The sequence below is a fragment of the Microcebus murinus genome, chromosome 9 (genome assembly GCF_040939455.1).
Source record: "Microcebus murinus isolate Inina chromosome 9, M.murinus_Inina_mat1.0, whole genome shotgun sequence".
Lineage (NCBI taxonomy): Eukaryota > Metazoa > Chordata > Mammalia > Primates > Cheirogaleidae > Microcebus > Microcebus murinus.
Genome location: NC_134112.1, coordinates 63,322,386 through 63,342,899, shown reverse-complemented (window position 1 = coordinate 63,342,899; position 20,514 = coordinate 63,322,386). Strand labels below are relative to the sequence as shown.

Below are 20,514 nucleotides of genomic sequence, written 5' to 3'. Positions count from 1 at the left end.
TCTATGTTATATTCATTTTGATGTGTTTTTGATAAGGATTAGTAGAATAATTAGTTATTCTATTGATCATTAAATTCTAACCCCTAGTACTCCAAAGGAAAAAATTCTTTAAGTTTCTAGTATCATAGTATAGTTTTCTTTATAAGCTCATAATTTTAAATATTTTATATATTGTGTTGAGAGTCTCCAAGACTCCTAGACCAAGTCTCCAAGACTAGTCTCCAAGACCCCCTAAGTTTGGTGATTATGAGGAGGATTTTTAGGATCCAGAATATAGTGGTACACATAGCTATGATCTAAGATAGTGGAAGGATATGAATCAAAATCAGCAAAGGGAGAAGAGGTGCAAGGGGCAAGATCCAGATTCTAGCCCAGGCAAGAGAGCAAGACCTTGCCTCAAAAAAACCCAAAAACTCGTAGTTTTCAATTTAATATTGCCATATCATCCTTGGTGTTTGCTAAGATATTTGATTTTAGATGACAGAACTGTATATATTAGTATTCAAAGTCTAATCTTAGGAATGTTCAAGAGGAGAAAAAAAAATCCTCCATGGCAGTTGTTTCTATAATGATCTATTAGTTCAGAAGGTTTTGCAATGGATGTCTATCATGTATAAAGAATATATCAGAGTATAAAGAGGGCATAAGTGGGTTGAGTATAAAATAAAATTGGACCAATTGTATCAGGTATAACAAATCTTAGGGATATTTTTGTTTAAATGTAGAGCCTTTTGAAAGCTGCTCTTTAATAGAGATAACTAATTCTGCTTCTGCTTTAATAAATGCCCTGGCTAGCTTGCAAAATTAGCCTATTTTCAGTTCATATGATAATTTGAAAAGACATATTCATGCTTATCAATTCATATTATTATGGCATCTTAATGTCGAATATTATTTTCTCTTGCTCTATTGTATTTTCTATAGTTTACATGAATAATGAATAAAGCATTTATTTTTAAATGAAAATTTTGGGCTGCTTAGACATTAGAAGTTCAATTTTAGCATCTTTTAAAACCAGTTAATTCCTGTATCACTGTATAATCATCAATACTATATAACACTTTGCTTGAGAGTGAGTGTAGCAAATAATTGACAAATTATTCAGGATCTACACTGTGAAAAACAGGTTGTATGTTCTCATCTGCAGAATTAAGCCAGTTTAGCTGTGTGGAGGAGTGTAGATATGATACTTTCATTTTCTAAGCCAGCAATTTTTATCATCGAGGAGAATCTTGTAATCATGTGTGTAGGATGCATTAAGCTAAATTTGGGATGTGTTCAACATTTTCAGTAGCTATAGTACTAATGAGAACTCTAAGCATGTAAAAGAATGTGGTGGGTTTTTTTTTTTTTTTGCCCTTTTAGACTTATTAGATGATTTGATAATAGCATAAAGACTCAGAAAAATTTTAGCACATCCAAATTTGAAATCTTTTTAATATTAGAAGAAAAATACTCATTTATCTGTGGCATCTGAATTTGATTAAAAAATTAAATAGGGATAATGCAGTTGGATTCCTAAATCAGATACTAGTAAATACTCTTACCTGTAAAGGTTAGAGGATTTCTGCTTTTACTTGTATGGGGACCAAATATTCTTAAGTGCTCTATCACTACAGTATAAACAAATTCTAGATAAATTAGAAAAACATTGTTTTTAATGCACTGTCAAGCTTGTAGAAAGTAAGAGAATCTGCGAGGGGCATACATATACAGATACATAAACATATAAAATAGTTGAAACTATAGTGAGGATTTGTGAGCTATAAATGTGAGCACAAAATAGTCTTGCCCTGAGGTCAAATATCCCCATTAGTGATTGGATCAGCACTCTAGGTTTTGGGGTTGTAGCAAGATGGAAGAATGAACTTGAAAGTCTTGCTTTAAACTGAGCTCCTCAGTTGGTAACACCTCACTTCTCCAAGGAACAAATGCAGATCCTCCGTTGAGGAAAATGTTTCTAGTTTTAGCCATCAGAATTCTTCATATATTAAGGTCAGACAAATAAGGGCTCACAGTTAAAAATGACCCATCTCATCAAGAAACGAGCTGCTGTGATTGAGAGCAGAAAAAATAAAAACACTGTAAAACAGCTTTTAGGCTCCTAAGGGACTTCTCAAGGATGCTATGGATTTCAGATATTAGAATTATCTGATAATCTAAAATATCTAAATATGAAATATTTTTTAAATATAAAAAATAAGAAACAACTTAAAACATTACTAGATAGATCTAAAAATGAACCAAACATAACATTTAGAAATAAAAATAAAATTGTTGAAATTAAAAAATCAGCAGATAGGTCAAACAGAAGATTATATAAGCTAAAGAGAGAATTTGAGTCCTGGCAAATAGAATTGATGAAATAATCCAGAATGCTGCATAAAGACTAAGGTATGGAAAACATGAAAGAGAAATTTTAAAATTATGGAGGATTCAGTGAGGTTTTAATATAAGGATAATTGGAAAAGGAAAGCCAGGAACTATAAAAGAAAACATATATGATCCTCTCAATACATGCAGGAAAAGCATTTGATGAATCCAGCATCTATTACTGATAAAAATTCTCAGCAAATTAGGAATATAGAGGAAGCCATCTCAGTAGGTAAAATCATACATAAATGGTGAAAATAGAATGATTCTACCCTAAAATCAGGGAAAAGACAAGGATTTCTTTTTGCTGTCACTACTTCTATTCAACATTATTCTAGCTAGTGAAATAAGTAAGAAAAAGAAACAAAAGACTTCCAGTTTAGAAAGAAAGAAGTAAAATTGTCTTTCTTTATAGGTGACATTATTGTCTATGTAGAAAATATATTGGAATCTACCAAAAAAGCTACTAGATTTAATAAGGGTTTTTTTCAAGATTAAAGAATATAATCAATATACAAAAGTCACCTGTACTTCTATATATTAGTAATGTGCAGTTTGGAGAGAGTTATATATGTAAAGTTAGGTAAAATAAACAAAAATTAGTTGTACTTCTATATTTTAGCAATGTGCAGCTCATTGTTCAGGAATTGAACAATGTTAAAAATCCTAATTTTGATAACTATGCTATGGTTATGTAGGAGAATGTCTTTATTCCTATGAGATCACTTAATTATTTGGTGGTGCAGAGCTGTGATGTGTGCAGCTTACTCTTAAATAGTTCAAAGAGAGAAGAAATGAGAATGTTAAAGTAAATGTGGCTCAATGTTAACAAGTGGCAAATCTAAGTGTGCAAATAGTGAATGGGGTTTCTTTGGGCTATTCCTGCAACTTTAAGTTTAAAATTATATTAAAAGTGAAGTTTTTTAAAAAAATAAGAGGACACTAAGAAAAATTTTATGCCAACTAATTTTAAAACACAGGTAGAACTGGACACATTTTAGAAAAGTATAACTTTCCAAAACTGTTTAAGTAGACTCAGAAGCCATCCACAGTCCTGAAACCTTTAAAGAAATTTAATCTGTAAAGTCTACCTATCAGAAACTAGTAGGCCTAGATAGTTTTTCAAGGAAGTTCCACCCAAAATTCAAGGAACAGATCATTCCATTTTTGTAGAGCTGCAGTCCCAAAGCCCTGGGTTGCAGAACAGTACCAGTCCGTGGCCTATTAGGAACCAGGCCGCACAGCAGGAAGTGAGTGGTGGGCAAGGGAGGGAAGCTTTGTCTGTATTTACAGCTGCTCCTCATCGCTTGCCATCCTTCCCATCCCGGATCTGTGGAAAAATTGTCTTCCACGAAACCAGTCCCTGATGCCAAAAAGATTGTGGACCGCTATTAGAGAAGAAGAACCCTTCCAGCCTAACTCATTCTGTGAGACTAGTATGACTTTTATACCAAGACCAATTAAGAATTATAAGAAAGGAAAATTATAGTCTAGTCATGCTCAGGAATATATATTGAAAAATTTTAAAACATTACCACAAGTACAGTAGTATGTAAAAATAATGTAACTATCTCAGTAGATCCAGAAAGAGTATTTGACAGAATTCATTATAATAAAAAGTTCTAGCAAAATGAGATGCAGACCTTTCTTGAATTGATAAAGGATACCTAACAAAAACCTTTAGAAATCATCATTCTTAGTGATGAAATATACAAAAGCATTACTTCTACGGTTGAAAGAAAGACCATATTCCCTATTCCTGCTTTTTTCAACATTATTTTCAACTGACCCAGCATAGTAAAAGGACAAGAAATAAAATAATAGAGTTCCAATATATATGTTTAAAATTTATTTTTAATTTAGAAAAATTGTTTTAATTGACACATAATAATTGTACCTATTTGTCGGATACGTACTGATAATCTGATACATATAATAATCTGCGATCAGTATAGAATACCAGAACTTATTCCTCCTATCTAACTGTAATTTTTATCCATTAACTAACCTCTCTTCTTATCCTCCTCACTTCCCCTACCCTTAGCTTCTAGTAACCACTATTCTACTCTCTACTTCTATATCAACATTTTTAGCTTCTGCTTATCAGTGAGATCATGTGGTATTTTTCTCTTCCTGGCTTATCTTCACATATTGTCCTCCAGGCTCATCTATGTTGAATGAAAGGATTTCATTCTTTTTTATGGCTTAATAGTATTCCATGACATATATATATATATATATATATATATATATATATATATATATATATATATATATATACACACCACATTTTCATATCGTGGCTATCACGAATAGTGCTGCAGTAATCATTAGAGTGCAAATATCTCTTTTACGTACTGATTTCCTTTCCTTTAGATATATACCCAGTAGTAGGATTGTTGGAATTTTCAAAATACTTACAAACCAAGCATTCTCAACAGGGGTAATATTGATCCCAAGAGGGAGAAAGAAAGTTCTGGTCTTTATTTAGGGGTTAGGAAAGGCTGCAAAAACATTACAGTGGTTTGTGACCTCAAAGCTCAACACTGCCCTACAAAATCTTCTTAGTATGTGACACATTGCCACACTAGGGAAGAGTTTCCCTGGGGCCACAGTGTTCTATTATGAAAATAGAATAAAAACTTCAAAAACAAAATGATTCTTTCTAATTGAATGAAAAATTTATTATTTTTTTTGTTTTCTGTGTATGAGTTATATGCAACTTGAAAAATAGTTCACATGACTCAAGGTAAAGAGACATGTGAGTTATATATGTTTCATGAAGCCCCGGGCACAAAACTAGCATGAGTTAAATACAACTCACCTGGCAAGTAATGTGTTCATTTCTCTTGCTAGGGAGAAACTAAATTTTACTTAAGTTATTTAAGTCTAAGCCTACGCAATAGCAAGACCCATCTCTACAAAAAATTTAAAAAATAAAATTAGCTGGGTGTGGTGGCATGTGCCTGTATCCCAGCTACTCGGGAGGATGCAGGAGGATCACTTGAGCCCAGGAGTTGGAGGCTGCAGGGAGCTTTGATGATGCCACTGTATTCTAGCCTGGGCAACAGAGTGAGACTCTATTTTAAAAATAAATAAAAAAAAAAAGGCTAATTATAGTGTGTGTGTGTGTATAAAACTATACATAACTATATAATATTAAATATATATAATATATGTACTATATTATGTAAGTATACAAGTATAGCTGTTTAAATTTTTGCCTTGGGAGGGTGATAATAAAAATAAGAGGTTGAAACACACTGCAGTAAGCTATATGAAAAAGATCTTAAACGGTGATATCTAGGAAAGAGTGTGGGCTGAGGCATTTGAGTTTGAATTGCCCTATGTGTTTCAGTATTGAATTTTTTACATCAAAAAATTATTGTTTAGATTTAACATTTAGATTATCTCTATTCTCTAAAAAAATTAAAAAGAAAATGGAAGCATAATATTTAATCTTTTGATCCAGAGAAATTTCTGTTAGCATTTTGTAAAAAGTCTTTCTATTTAGCTGTATACTTTTTTTTTTTTTTGAGACAGAGTCTCGCTTTGTTTCCCAGGCTAGAGTGAGTGCCATGGCATCAGCCTAGCTCACAGCAACCTCAAACTCCTGGGCTCAAGCAATCCTTCTGCCTCAGCTTCCCAGGTAGCTGGGACTACAGGCATGTGCCACCATGCCCAGCTAATTTTTTCTATATATATTAGTTGGCCAATTAATTTCTTTCTATAAAGAGACGGGGGTCTCGCTCTTGCTCAGGCTCGGTTCAAACTCCTGACCTCGAGCAATCCGCCTGCCTCGGCCTCCCAGAGTGCTAGGATTATAGGTGTGAGCCACCGTATACCCAACTTAGCTGTAAACATTTTAATAAGTCCTATCTGTTCTACCTTCAAATTGTATTTGAAGTCAGACTACTCTTCACTGTCTCCCACGACCACCTTAGTCTAAGCTCCCATTTTTTAAAACAAATGTAGATTGTACCATAAATATTGTGTTTTTTCGCTTATAAAAGCCAACATTTTGATTCTAACTGAAATTCTTTTGGTTGTATAGGGTTTCTCATTTTGCTCTGTGGTGTTCATCTTGAAGTCCCTATTGAATTTCTGTATCTTACTTCTGTATAATCAGTCAGCTAAATGTTTCCCCCTGAAGGCAGTTTTTCAGTGGAGAGAATTTTTCCTTTGTCTTGTATTTGCTTTGTCAGGATCCCTCTGCTTTGAATCCAGAAAATGATGAAGAACTAATTTAAAATTTATATCTAACTGGTTTCTTTCATCCAGTCTGAGGGCTTCCTTATTCACAACATTATCTCCACAGAGATCTCTGACATAGACCTTTCGCTAAGTCTTCTACACTCTCTCTTCTTTTGATCTTAATTTAGCTCCCACTGCTTCTCTCTGATCTCTCAGTGAGCACATTGATTTAGAAACCTTTATCAAGGACTAAAAATTCATATTCTGTCTCAAAGGTGTAGGTAGATTGTATCTTCTTTTTTCTCAGACTTATCCTTCTGCTTTTTTTTTTTTTTTTTGAGACAGAGTCTCACTTTGTTGTCCAGGCTAGAGTGAGTGCCGTGGTGTCAGCCTAGCTCACAGCAACCTCAATCTCCTGGGCTTGAGTGATCCTTCTGCCTCAGCCTCCCGAGTAGCTGGGACTACAGGCATGTGCCACCATGCCCGGCTAATTTTTTTATATATATATCAGTTGGCCAATTAATTTCTTTCTATTTATAGTAGAGACGGGGTCTCGCTCTTGCTCAGGCTGGTTTTGAACTCCTGACCTTGAGCAATCCGCCCGCCTCGGCCTCCCAAGAGCTAGGATTACAGGCGTGAGCCACAGCGCCCGGCCTCCTTCTGCTTTTGTTTTTGATTTTACATCTTCCTGTCTTTCTGTTTTCTCTAGTATCAGCCTCTTTCTACCCTCCTTCCTTTCTGTAGTCTACCATCAAAAAACAAAAAAAACTAAGTCCTTTATTTACCTTTACGAACTTTTCCTTCACACCCATATTTCAGTAGATACCTGTATCTCTACTTCCCTGCTTCTCTTTTGCCCCAAACCCCTTGAAATCCAGCTTTCACTCTACTGAAACAGTTCTTGCTCAAGTCACTCTAATGACCCAGCTACCAAATCCTTCTGCCCACTTCTTAGACACTGTTTTGACTTTACTCTTCAGTGTAATTGCCCACTTCTGTCTTAATTCTCTGCCCCCTCAGAAATTCCCACTCTTCAGAATTTCTTCACTGATTCCTCTTCTACCCACCCTTCATTTTTAATATTTTATTTGTAAAATTTCAAACACATACCATACTGTAGAACCCAAATATAGGACTGCGAATTCCCATGTACCTTGTCCAGCTTCAGTAATTGCTAACTTGTGGTCAATTTCTTTTTATAAATATCTCCGCTCCTCTCTCTCTCTCCACTCTGAATTATTTCCTCTACTGACTTTTAAGTGATGTCATTCTCCTAGGTCCCCTATTCAATATTGTCTTCTTTTCATGCGATATTTGGAAAAGCTCATTATGTGCTAATGGTTTCCATTACCTCCAAATGCTGATAATGCCTAAATCTATTTCTTTAGCCTAGATCTTGCTCTTAAGCAAGAGATTTATATCCACTGGCTTAGATCATCACCACTTGGGTGCCCCACAGGTTTTAGAAGCATAAGTCTAAATGAGTTATCTTTTTTTGCCCATGTGCTGCTCCTTCTGGAGTTCCAGTTTGGTTGAGCAATCTCCATCCTCCTAGTCCTTCATAAATATATCTACTTGCTTTAGTTGCATTAGTTTTCCTGCTGCTGACTCTTTACTCCTCTCCTACTGTAGTCCTAGAAAAGTCCCCTTCCCTTAGACTTTTTTCAGTAGATTCGTAACTGATCTTGTTGCATGCAGGCTTACCACCACCCCATACATCATTCATCTTCCACATTGCACTTAGAGTGATTTGCGTAAAGCCCAAGCTTGATCCGTGGTATCCTTTCATTCAAGCCCTCAGATGGCTCATTGTTATCTATAGATGAATTAAGACATACCTTGAGCTGACCCTTGTCTTATTTTCCATTCTTACCTCCTCCCTCTCTCTTGAATACTCACTTTTTATTCAGAGGATAAAAAGTGTAAACACTCCTTTACATCTCTGTATACTGTTCATCTCTGTCTGGAATGCTCTCTGCTCATCTCCTTTGCCCATCTTTGTGGCGATTTCCATTCTTCTTTTAAGATGTAGGCCAAGAGATCCTGATTATTCACAACAAAGTAAATACTGTGAAAATGTTATTATCTCTGTTGTTTACATGAGGAAATAAAGAGCTCAGAAAGATGAAGTCACCTTCCCAAGGTCACAGTGCCAATAAATGGCAGACCTCGGATTTGAGTCAAGGTTATTTGGCTTCAAAACCCAAACCCTTTCACTACTGCCATCGCAAAGAATGGTAGCTTGAAAGTTTGGACCTTACTCTATATGCAGCAAGAAGCTATGAAATATACTTGAGCAGGGAAATTCTGATCAGTTAGTTCTATGTTATAAAAGGAGAAACTAAAGAATATATGCTTTCAAAGCCATTCTGTTTAAGTTATTCTGTTTCTCTATATACATTTAATTATGTTGAAATCAAAGATTAAAGCAAAGGGCAAGGAAGAATTCTAAGTAATAGATTTGTCTAAGCATAAATGTTTTCATATTCTTATATATTTTATCTTTTTCTATTTATATGTATATTATGTATCTTATTTTAGTTTTATTATCAGCTTATATTGGTCTCAGCCAAAGGTCCAGATTTTATAATTTCTTGGAGTTAGAATGATAGTGTTGTTTCTATTTATAACTATGAAACAAGGCCAGAAAGTTGCTTTAAATTGCAAATGTGGGAGTCTCGGAACCTATTCTTGTTCTGGGACTGCCCCCCCCCCCCCCCCCCGCCACATTGCCACATGTTTCCCTGAATTGATCTGATAACATGATTTTGTTGAACTTAATGAAAGTAAGACAGTATTAAGTGTAGATTATAAATAGATTAATGCAGAATATCTTTTCAGTTGAAATTTAGTTGAATTATTATAATCTAGTTGAATTAATTTTGTTTCAAAATATTTAGGAGCAACTATGTAACAGGCTAACTTGACTTAAAACATTGAGTAAAATAATTTTTAGATATTTTCCTATTTTATACAGAAAATTATATAATGTGACAATAAAATTTTGATAATTCTGTGATAATTGAAATTATCATATTTTATCTCTGTTTTGACAGAATATATAATATATATGTGTGTACATATTATAGGTACATCGTATGTATATATACACATCATATACATATACATACACATCCATATACATAGATATAGAGAATCTTTGTTTTAACATACTATCCTATCTATCCCCAAATCTGCTTTTTGTTTATCATCCACTGTACTTTTCCCATTTCTCTGAGTCTACTTCATCTCTTTTTTTCTCTCCTAAGGACTTTCCCATCCTTTCGTGTTCCATTAACTATGTGTCTTCCTTGGTATACATCTTTGGTATGCGACTCTAGCTCTTAGTTTAGACTATGATAATTCCTTGGGATTTACTGCCTGACTGACTGGTTGATTCAATAATTGTATTAGGGTGCTCCAGAGAAAATCAGTAGGAGATATTTTTTTTTTATATATATATATGGAATTGGCTAACAAGATTGTGGACGCAAGTCCCAAGATCTGTAGTTGGCAAGCTGGGGAGCCAGTGGTGCAGTCTCAGTGCAGGATCAACATCCAAAAAAAGCTGATGTTTTAGTTCAAATCAAAACTGATGTCCCAGGTCAAAGGCAGTCAGGCAGAAGGAATTCTGTCTTATTTAGCCTTTTTGTTCTATTAAGGCCTTCAGTTGATTGGATAAGACCCGGCCAAATTAGGGAGAGAAACCTGTTTTACTCAGTCAACTGATTTAATTGTCAATCTCATACAGAAACACCTTCACAGACACACCCAGAATAATGTTTGACCACATATGTGGGCAACCCATAGCCCAGTCATGTTGACACACAAAATCAACCATACAACAATATATACCTAGGTAATCCTATGTACCAGTAGTCAGAGATAAAATAATGAAGAAGACAAATTAGTTATTTTGATTATAAATTACAAATGATGTAAGCAATATTGATAAACATATTAATATACATAGTACTTACTGTGCCAGGCACTATTTTAAGTACTTCATAAGAATGAACTCATTTGTGATGGCATGTACCTGTGTCCACCTACTAAGGAGGCTGAGGCAGGAGGATCACTTGAGCCTAGGAATTCAAGGTTACAGTGAATTGTTATGAGGCCACTGTACTCCTGCTGGGTGACAGAGGGAGACCCTGTCTCAAAAAAAAAAAAAAAATTATTCAGTCTTCATTACAAATTTATGAGATGAGTTTCCATTTTACAGTTGAGTAAACTGAGGCATGGAGAAATTACCCTATACAAAGTCACACAGCTAATAAGTGATACAGTCAGAATTCTAGTCTAGTATTCTGGCTTCAGAGTTCCTCTTCTTAACCACTACTCTGTTCCTTTAATTAAACAAGAAGATATCATTATAGTGGGGAATATGGAATACTATGTCTATAAAGAGTGTACCTAACCTAGGGGGAATAAGACGAAGAGGCACCTAAACCGAACTCTGAAGAAAGTGCAAGTTTTAAAAACTGGTAACTGAAAAAGACAATAAAAGAGCCTTCAAGAACCTAAAAAAATTTGAGTGTGGTTAGACCTTTGACCTCAGTGGTGTGTAACAAAGAGAAGGAGACTGGAAGAATCAGGTCAAAAAGGCCTTTTTATGTTATATTAAGGGGGAATAATAATGTATCGGAGAGACCTCGGATCAAACCACAGTTCTATTTTCTGCACAATTCTGAGCAAGGTCACCTTATCTTTGAGCTTTTGTTATCTTACACTAAAAGGGACTAAGAATGCCTGCCTTCTAAAATTGTTCCAGATTAATAAATATTTATTGTGTGCCTTTTATGTCCATCACACCCTATATAAAAAAGACAAAATGAGGCCTGTGCTGTCATGGAGCTTCCATTCTATTGGTTGCTGTGAGGTTTAAAAGAGATCACATCTAGCCATACTTGTCACCTAATGGACATTCAGAAGATGTCAATTTCTCAGCCAAGGTTCACATATATTCTAGAGTATGGACAATTTGGGTTCTTCTCTGATTAATTTAAAAGCGCATAAGTCATGGCCTTGAAGTTTTGAGTGATTCATCACTAAGAAGGAAGATTATCTGGGACCCCATGTTTTCTTTCAAAAGGGTGTGTCTAAGATTTAGAATTTTCTTCTTTTCTTTGGCAATTCTCAAAAGTCTTGAAGAATTTCTGTTATTTCTTAAAATCTATTTCAGTAAATCTGTGTGGTTACAAAGACGACATGCCTCAAAATAATTTTCCATTAATTGTAGGAATAGATACGACACATCCAAAAGAAATACAGGAAAATGCTATAAAAACTGTGATAATAGTTTGTGTAGAGTTAGTGATGTGCACAGCATTGCGTAGTCACTTATACTTGGAAAAACAAGGGTATATTTAATGTAGATTTGTTTATTCTCAGAAATGAGCAGTTACAAATATTTATTTTTAAAAAGTGATATTTATAATATTAGAATTAGTAAGCTATACAGTTATCACTCCCTTAATAAATTGTGCCTGTGTTGATTATTCTGTTGCCTTTCCAATTGTTAGCTGGTATTCTCAGTCTATATTAAATTGTAATAATACACCAATACTGTAAAGTGGTGGTTGCTTAAGTTTATTCTAAAGACTTACCCTGTATAGCTAGTACTTATTTAAGAAACATAGTTATATTATAGTATGTTCATGTCTTTTTGTTGATTTTTATTTAATTTATAAATTAAGATTCTAAATTAATGCTGTGAGACTTTTAATTGTATTCTCAGAAGATATGTTTTCATTTTTGCCTTTGAAAATTGAGGAATATGAAGTCATATGAGATTAAAACTGGGGGAAAAAACCATAAATGTAACCTTTGATGCAATTAAAATCAGAATATATAGCACTCAGACCACTAGGGAAGATGAAAGCAAATAAAAGTAATCTACAGAACAAACGCAAAAAACAAAGGGAACAAAGAAAGGATAAAATGAGATGATAAAAGCAAGAGCAACCTATTTAACAAATTTGGGTTATAATTTCTTATTGAATGACAAAAATTGTATTTAAAAATAGAATTAAAATATATGTTATTTTAAGAGTCACATTAAAAAGCAAACAGAATAAAAGTAAGTGGATTGACTAACATTTCTCAAATGAAAGTGACAGTATTAATTTTGGATAAACAAGAAATAATGGTGTATAGAATAGTCACATAAACTTTCTTTTACTAAATTTGAGATTGAAAATGACATAGTAGATAATTCTCAGGAAATACATAATTAACTCAAAAATTAGAATAGCTGAATAAAAGAATATTTAAAATTTTTTCAGTTATCAAAGGTTATCTTAAAAATATTTTTTGTTGTTGTTGTTTTAACTTAGGGAACTCCTTAAGAGTTTTGTGGGGGAAAAATATTTCAGGCTATGATAATTGTCTCAAAATATATTAAAATAATTTTTTAATTTAAGGGAAGTAAATAATTCATTTATAACCCTACTTCCAAAATAGATAGCTGTATATTTGGACATATATGTGGGTCAAACTTGTTTAGGAACATAAATAACAAAAATTATCAGATGTGAAAACAAATTGATTTCAGTAGTGTGTTAAAATAATTATCTGAATTATCTATCTATACAAGTAGGATTTATGTTAGCATTATGAGGATCATTTAATATTAGGAAATCTAGTAAATTAATATCCCAGTGTCTCCAATAAGGAAATCTACATGATAATTTATCTCAGTGCATAAAAGGCAATACATAAACTAAATACCCAGTTTTTTTATTTTTTAAAATTCATAGAAACTAGGCATAAAATCCCCCTTTTAATAAAAAGGTTAAAAGCACTTCATTAAATTTACCATCCTAACCATTTATAAGTGTACAATACAATAGTGTCAATGATATGCATCTTATATAATAAATCTCTAGAACTTTTTCATTTTGGAAAACTGAATCTGTATCCATTGAACAACTCCCCTTTTCCTTTTTCCCTAGCTCCTGTCAACTACCATTCTCCTCTCTGCTTTCTAAGAGTTTTACTACTATAGATAGATACTTTATGTAAATAGAATCATGGGTACTTGTCTTTTTGTGACTGGCTTATTTCATGTACCATAATATCCTCAAGGTTCATCCATGTTGTAGCATGTGACAGATTACCTTCTTTTTTACGGCTGAAAATTATTCCATTGTATGTACAATTGTGCACTGCATAATGACATTTCAGTCTGTGATGGACTGCATATATGACGGTGGTCACGTAAATGTTTTGATTGTACCTTTTCTATGTTTAGATATGTTTAAGCACACAAATACTTCTATGTTGCAGTTGCCTGCAGTATTCATTGTAGTAACATGAGCATAGGCTATACCATAAAGCCTAGGTGTATAGTAGGCTATCCCATCTTAGGTTTGTGTAAGTACGCTCTAGGATGTTTGCATAATGACGAAATCACCTAATGACACATTTCTTAGAACATTTCCCCATCATTGAGCAGTGCATGACTGTATATACTACATTTTTTTTACCCATTCATTCTTCATCAGATGTTTAGGTGTTTCTACCTCTTGGCTCTTGTCAGTAATGCTTGGCAGTGAGCATGGATGTATAAGTAAATCTTCAAGAGCCTGCTTTTAATTCTTTTAGGTGTATATGCAAATGTAGGTTTGCTGGATCATATGGTAATTTCTATTTTTAAATTTTTTGAGGAACCTCTCTAATGTTTTTTATAGTTGGCTGCACCTCTTTACATTCCCACCAACAGTGCACAAGGGTTCCAATTCCTCCATATCCTTGTCAGCACTTATTATTTTCTGGTTTTTGGTAGTAGCCATCCTGATGGGTATGAGGTGATATCTCATATTGTGGTTTTGATTTGCATTTCTTTGATTATTAGTAATGTTGAGCATCTTTTCATGTGCTTGATGGACATTCATATATTTTCTTTGAAGAAGTATCTATTCAAGTCCTTTGCCTATGTTTTGTTTTTTATTTTTGAGTTGTAAGAGTTCTTTATATATTCTGAATATTAACTCCTTATCAGATATATGGTTAGTAAATATTTTCTCCCATTCTGTAGGTTGCCTTTTTGCTCTGTTGGTTGTTTCCTTTGCTGTGTGGAAGTTTTGAAGTTTTATGTAGTCTGATTTGCCTATTTTTGTTTTTGTTGCCTGTGCTTTTGATGTCATAAAAAAGATTTATTGACAAATTCATTGTCATGGAGCTTTTCCCATATGTTTTCTTCTAGGAATTATAATTTCAGTTCTTTAATCCATTTTGAAATTATTTTTTATACACGATGGAAGGTAAGGGGTCAACGTCATTCTTTTGCATGTGTATATCTAGTTTTCCCAGCAGCCTTTATTGAAGAAACTGTCCTTTAATCCTTGAGTAGCCTTGACACCATTGTTGAAGATTGTATGACCATATCCTTGAGGGTTTATTTCTGGATTCTTTATTCTCTTCCATTGGTCCATGTGTCTGTCTTTATGATGCTACCATACTTTTCAATTACTGAAGCTTTATATAATAATATTTTTTTAGAGATGGGATCTCACTCTGTTGCCCAGGCTGGTTTTGAACTCCTGAGCTCAAGTGATCTTCCTGCCTCAGCCTCCTGAGTATCTGAGACTATAAGCACATGCCATTGTGCCCAGCTCTGTAATATGCTTGGAAGTCAGGAAGTGTGAAGCCTCTAGCTTTTTTTTTTTTTTTTTTTTCTTTCTCAAGAAAGATATTTGGATATTTGAGGTCCCTTGAGATTCTGTATGGATTTTAGGATTTTTTTTTTCCTATTTTTGCAAAAATACCATTGAGATTTTGATAGGGATTGTATTGAACCCCTAGGTGACTGTGGGGTATGGACATTTTAACAATATTAAGTCTTCTAAACCATAGCACGTGAGATGTCTTTCCATTTGTGTCGTCTTTAATTTCTTTTAGCAGTATTTTGTAGTTTCCAGTATATAAGCCTTTTTCCTTCTTATATATGTTTATTCTTAAGTATTCTTTTGGATGATGTTATAAATGGAATAGTTTTCTTCATTTCCTTTTCAGATTGTTCGTTTTTAGTGTGTAGACACAACTAATTTTTGTATGTTGATTTTGTAGCCCACAACTTTGCTGCATTCAATTATTAGCTTAACAGGGTTTTTTTTATGGGCTCTTTAGAGTTTTCCACATACAAGATCATGTCATCTACAAACAGAGATAATTTTACTTCTTCCTTTCCAATTTGGATGCATTTTATTTCTTTTTCTTGCTTGATTCTTCTGGCAGAACTCCCAGTACTATATTGTATAGAACTGGTGAGAGTGGGCATTCTGGCCTTGTTCCTGATCTTAGAGGGAAAGCTTTTCTGTTTTGCACCATGGAGTATGATGTTAGCTGTGAGTTTTACATATATGGCCTTTGTTATGTTATGATTTCCTTCTAGTTCTATTTTATTGAATATTTTCATCATAAGAGGGTGTTAAATTTTGTCAGATGTTTTTATTACATTGAGATGATCATGTGGTTTTTGTCCTTTATTCTGTTACTGTGGTATATTATGATATTTCTTTAATGTGAGGGAAGACATCTACTTTAAACTGAGATACACAAGACATAATACAAAAAATCTTGGGACTCTGAATGTATTTTCTGATGAGTGCATAAGAAATCAACAATGATGTGATTTGCCTTTTTTGTGATACACAATTCTCACTTGAGTAAATTCACAACCATAGACTTATTGAAGAAAGAAACAAATAACAATGAAAATGAAAGTGTACATAGGTATAAAAGTCACAAATCAGTATTTTTCATTAGTTATTTTGTTCACTTATCCAAAATTATAAATGTTATTTTTAGGGTGGTAGTAATATTTGAACATTAGACATTTTATTTATACTATTACTTTTAACCATATGAAATTATAGTTTTGTACTGAAAAAATAGTAGAACATTGGCAATCTCATATTGTACACCACACATACAGACACACGTTAAAGTATTTGGCAAAATTTCTAAGAGTGTGATTCCATTTTAACAGTATTAAAGTACTTTGTTTTTAACAAATGATACTTTTACTAATATTTGTCTTCTTAGTGATTACTTTCTAAAACATATATTTAAATTTGAATGAAAGTGTCATGCTAAACTGAGTAGTAATAATTCCTGTTTCTTTTCTTTTCTTTTTTTAAAACTGTGTCTAGGTTTCAACCACTCTTTTTTATAATGGCGAATTATTTCCTGTTAGTCATCCTTAGTGTAATTTGCTTTGTCCATCATTTTGTTATAGTCACATGAATTGCCTTCTGTATATCAAAGGATGATGATAATAGTAGTAATTTGTAATAATAATAGCTAGCATTCATTGAGGGTTTATTGTATATGTCAGGCACTGTTCTAAGATGTTTATTAATTTGTTTAATCCTCATAATAATTCTGCAATGTGTAGTTACTGTTACCATGTCCATTTTATAGGTAAGTAACCAAGGCACAGAATAGTTAAGGACCTTGCCCTGGGTCATACCAGCTCTTTAAGTGGCAGAGCAGAATAATGACTGATTGCTTGAACATGAGACATAATTTGATTTGTCTAAATAATATTTCCACTTAGTTTCTTAATAATTCCATTGTTTGATAATTAGGTGTCTAAAAAATATTGTTCAAATTTTAGATAAATTCTCAATGGTATATCTTGTCCATTATAATTTCTTAAAATAAATATATTCTTTTTTTTTGGTTCACAGGACGGACAACCTGAAATTTTCTACACATTTTGGAATTCAGTTACTCAGGCACTTTCTTCTCAATTTCGTACAGCAACAGAGTGTAAGTTTGCTGTTTATTTGGCAAAAATAAAGTTTTTCAGTAACTTTAAAATTTGATGTCAAAAAGTTTTGCTCTGTTGGTTTACAAAATATTTTTTATTGTTATTTTCAAACTCCTGTGTAATTGTCATTTTTTCTACATGTTTAACATAGAATCTCTTAGCCATATAGTCTGTTTTGTAACCAGTAAAGAAATTTTTTACGTATTTTTATAATTAGTATTTAGCATAAAATTCTCCAGAAGGATAAGTCAATTCTCCATAATTCAAACATTGGAAGAACTCTGAATATTTCCTATATAGACAGTGTAAAGCAATTGATCTTGAAAAATTCAGTTCGTGTTTTTAGAATTACTTTAATTCCTAACTAAAAGATATAAAAATTTAGAAACTTTACAACTTTTTCTTTATTGTTAAAAATAAAGATTTAATGAATGATTAGATGAGATATCTGCATCATGAATTAAAAGTTGGTCATTCAAATATGATCCACAAAGCTTTTTCTTAATTTGTTTATGTCATGAAATAATGGCACAGGATAAGTCTAAACAATGAAATATGCAAATCAGCTGATACGTTATGCATGTTTGTCTAAATACTTTATATAAGAACAGTGAATATACCTAGGCTTTTAAAAAGGGATTAAGAGTTTGTTTCTAGTTAAATTATTATTCACAAACATTTGCTAGAAGTACCTACTATATGCTAAACATTATTTGGTCACTGGGACCCTGAAGTTGAATAAACCACTCTTCTTGCCTCCCTACTTCTTTCTAATTAAATATGCAATTTAAGATAGTAACCACAATAGAGGTCTTCATTTATTTGTAGCTAAACAGAACTTAAGTAGCTGGTTTATTTAGGAGTGATTTACTCCATTTACTTGTGAATCACACTACTAATCTTAGGAGAGAATAAATACTGTGTAACTCCCTGCATTAGGTTTCTGTTTTTGGTCAGCTTTATTGAGATATAATTTATATGCAGTAAAATTCACCAATTTTAAACATAGAATTCTAGGAAGTTTGACAAATGTTTACATTCATATAACCATCATCATAATTAAGATATAGAATATTTTCATCCTCCCCAAAATTTCTCTTACATACTTTTGCAGTTAATGTGCTACTTCTACTCCTTGGCTCCTGGCAACTAATGATCTGTGTTTTATCACTATATTTTGCTTCTTCTAGATTTTCATAAAACTAGAATCATACAGTATGCGTTCTTTTGTGTTAGCATAGTTATTTTAAGATTCACCTGTGTTGTTGTGTATATCAGTAGTCCATTTCCTTTTTATTATTGAATAGTATTCCATTGTGTGGATATATACCACAATTCTTTATCCAATCCCCAATTGGGTAACAACTTGGTTGTTAGAGCTTTGGATTGTTATGAATAAAGTTACTATGATTATTTACATACAGGTCACTTTTGTAGACATATGTGTTCATTCTCTTGTGTAAATATGTAACAGTGGAATTGCCTAATCATTTGGTAAATTCCAAGAGTGGAATTTGGTTTAACTTTACAGAAACTGCAAAACTAGTTTACAAAATGGATATGCCATTTTGCATTCCCATCAGTAATATGGAATAGTTCCAATTGCTCTATATTTTTGTAAATCCATGATATTGTTAGTCTTTTTAATTTTAGTCATTCCAAAATAGATGGTGTGTGTGTAGTGGTTTTTCATTGTGGTTTTAGCTTCCTCTAGCCTAACGATGTTTTCTTAGTCCATTCAGACTGCTATAACAAAATACCACAGACTGGGTAACTTACAACAACAGAAATTGATTTCTCAAAGTTCTGGAGGCTGGAAGTCCAAGATCAAGGTGCTTGCAGATTCAGTATCTGGTGAGGGCCTGTTTCCTGGTTCATGGATGGTACATTCATACTGTATCCTTACCTAGTGTAAATGGGGAGCGAAGCTCTCTGAGCCTCTTTTATCAGGGTACTAATCTCCTTCATGAGGACTCCTCCTCTTGATCTTATCACCTCCCAAAGGGCCACTTTCTAATACCATCACATTGGTGATTAGGTTTCAACATATGAATTTTGGGATACACAAGCATTCAGATCATAGAACATGTTGACCACATTTTCTCACACTTATCTGCCATTCTGTAGAACTTTCTTTGGTTATGTGTTTGTTCAAATTATTTCCCTCTGTGTTTATTGTAATACTTGTCCTCTTATTATTGAGTCATAAAGTATCTTTATATGTTCTGGATTCAAAGTCCTTTCTTAGATGTATGTTTGTAGGTATTTTCTTCTATTATTTGGCTTGTCTTTTTGTTTTGTTAACAATGCCTTCAAAGGACAGATGTTTTAATTTTGATAAAATCTAATTGATCAAAACTTTAAATAATTTGTAGCTTTTTTTGACTTCAGAAATTGTTGTGTAACCCAAAGCCAGAAATATTTTCTATTTTATTCTAGAAGTTTTACTAGTTTATTTTGAGTTAATTTTTGTATATTGTGTGAGTTATCTCAACCCTCATTTCTTTGCATATGTCTCTAAAAAGTTAATCTCTGCATTTTGACTTCTTGGGACATTTTTGTTGAAAATCATTTGGTTATATATGACTAACACTATTTCTGTACTCCATTTTGTTCTATGTTTTTGCATATCTATGTTTATATGAATACAATAGGCTTTTGATCACAACAGTGTAAGTCTTCCAATTTTGTTGTTTATCAGAATAATTTTGGTTATTCTAGGCTCTTTGCATTTCCGTATATACATATATTAGTATTTCATAGTCAGCTTACAAAAATTGACTCCTGAGATTTTGATGAAAATTACAACAGATCAATAAATGATGAATTCACAGCTTAATATTGAGTCTTCTGACCCAAAGCATGATATATATTCTGATTTACATAGATGTTTTACATTTTCTCTTATAAATGCTATATAGTTTTTAGTGTGTGGTTCTAGCAAATCTTACCTTAAATTTATTTTGGTGCTATTGCAAATGCTATTTTAAAAATTTTACTTTATAATCATTGTTAAAATGTAGAAATATAGTTATATTTGTGTATCTTCTGACTTTGCTAACCTTATTTATTAGTTCTTGTAGTTATTGAACAAGTTTTAGGATTTTCTATGTTGGTGATTGTGTATTCTGCAAATAAAAAGGTTTACTTCTTTTTCCAATCTGGCT

General features: G+C 32.9%; 1 protein-coding gene across 1 annotated transcript in view; it reads left to right on the top strand.

Annotated features, from left to right (window-relative positions):
* The window catches only part of COG5 (component of oligomeric golgi complex 5), a 299,347-nt gene that overhangs the window by 180,677 nt on the left and 98,156 nt on the right, over window positions 1-20,514 (top strand). Inside the window, exon 11 of the mRNA XM_012746191.2 lies at window positions 17,265-17,346. Coding sequence (XP_012601645.1) covers window positions 17,265-17,346 — 82 coding nt within the window. The remainder of the gene's footprint in view (window positions 1-17,264; window positions 17,347-20,514) is intronic.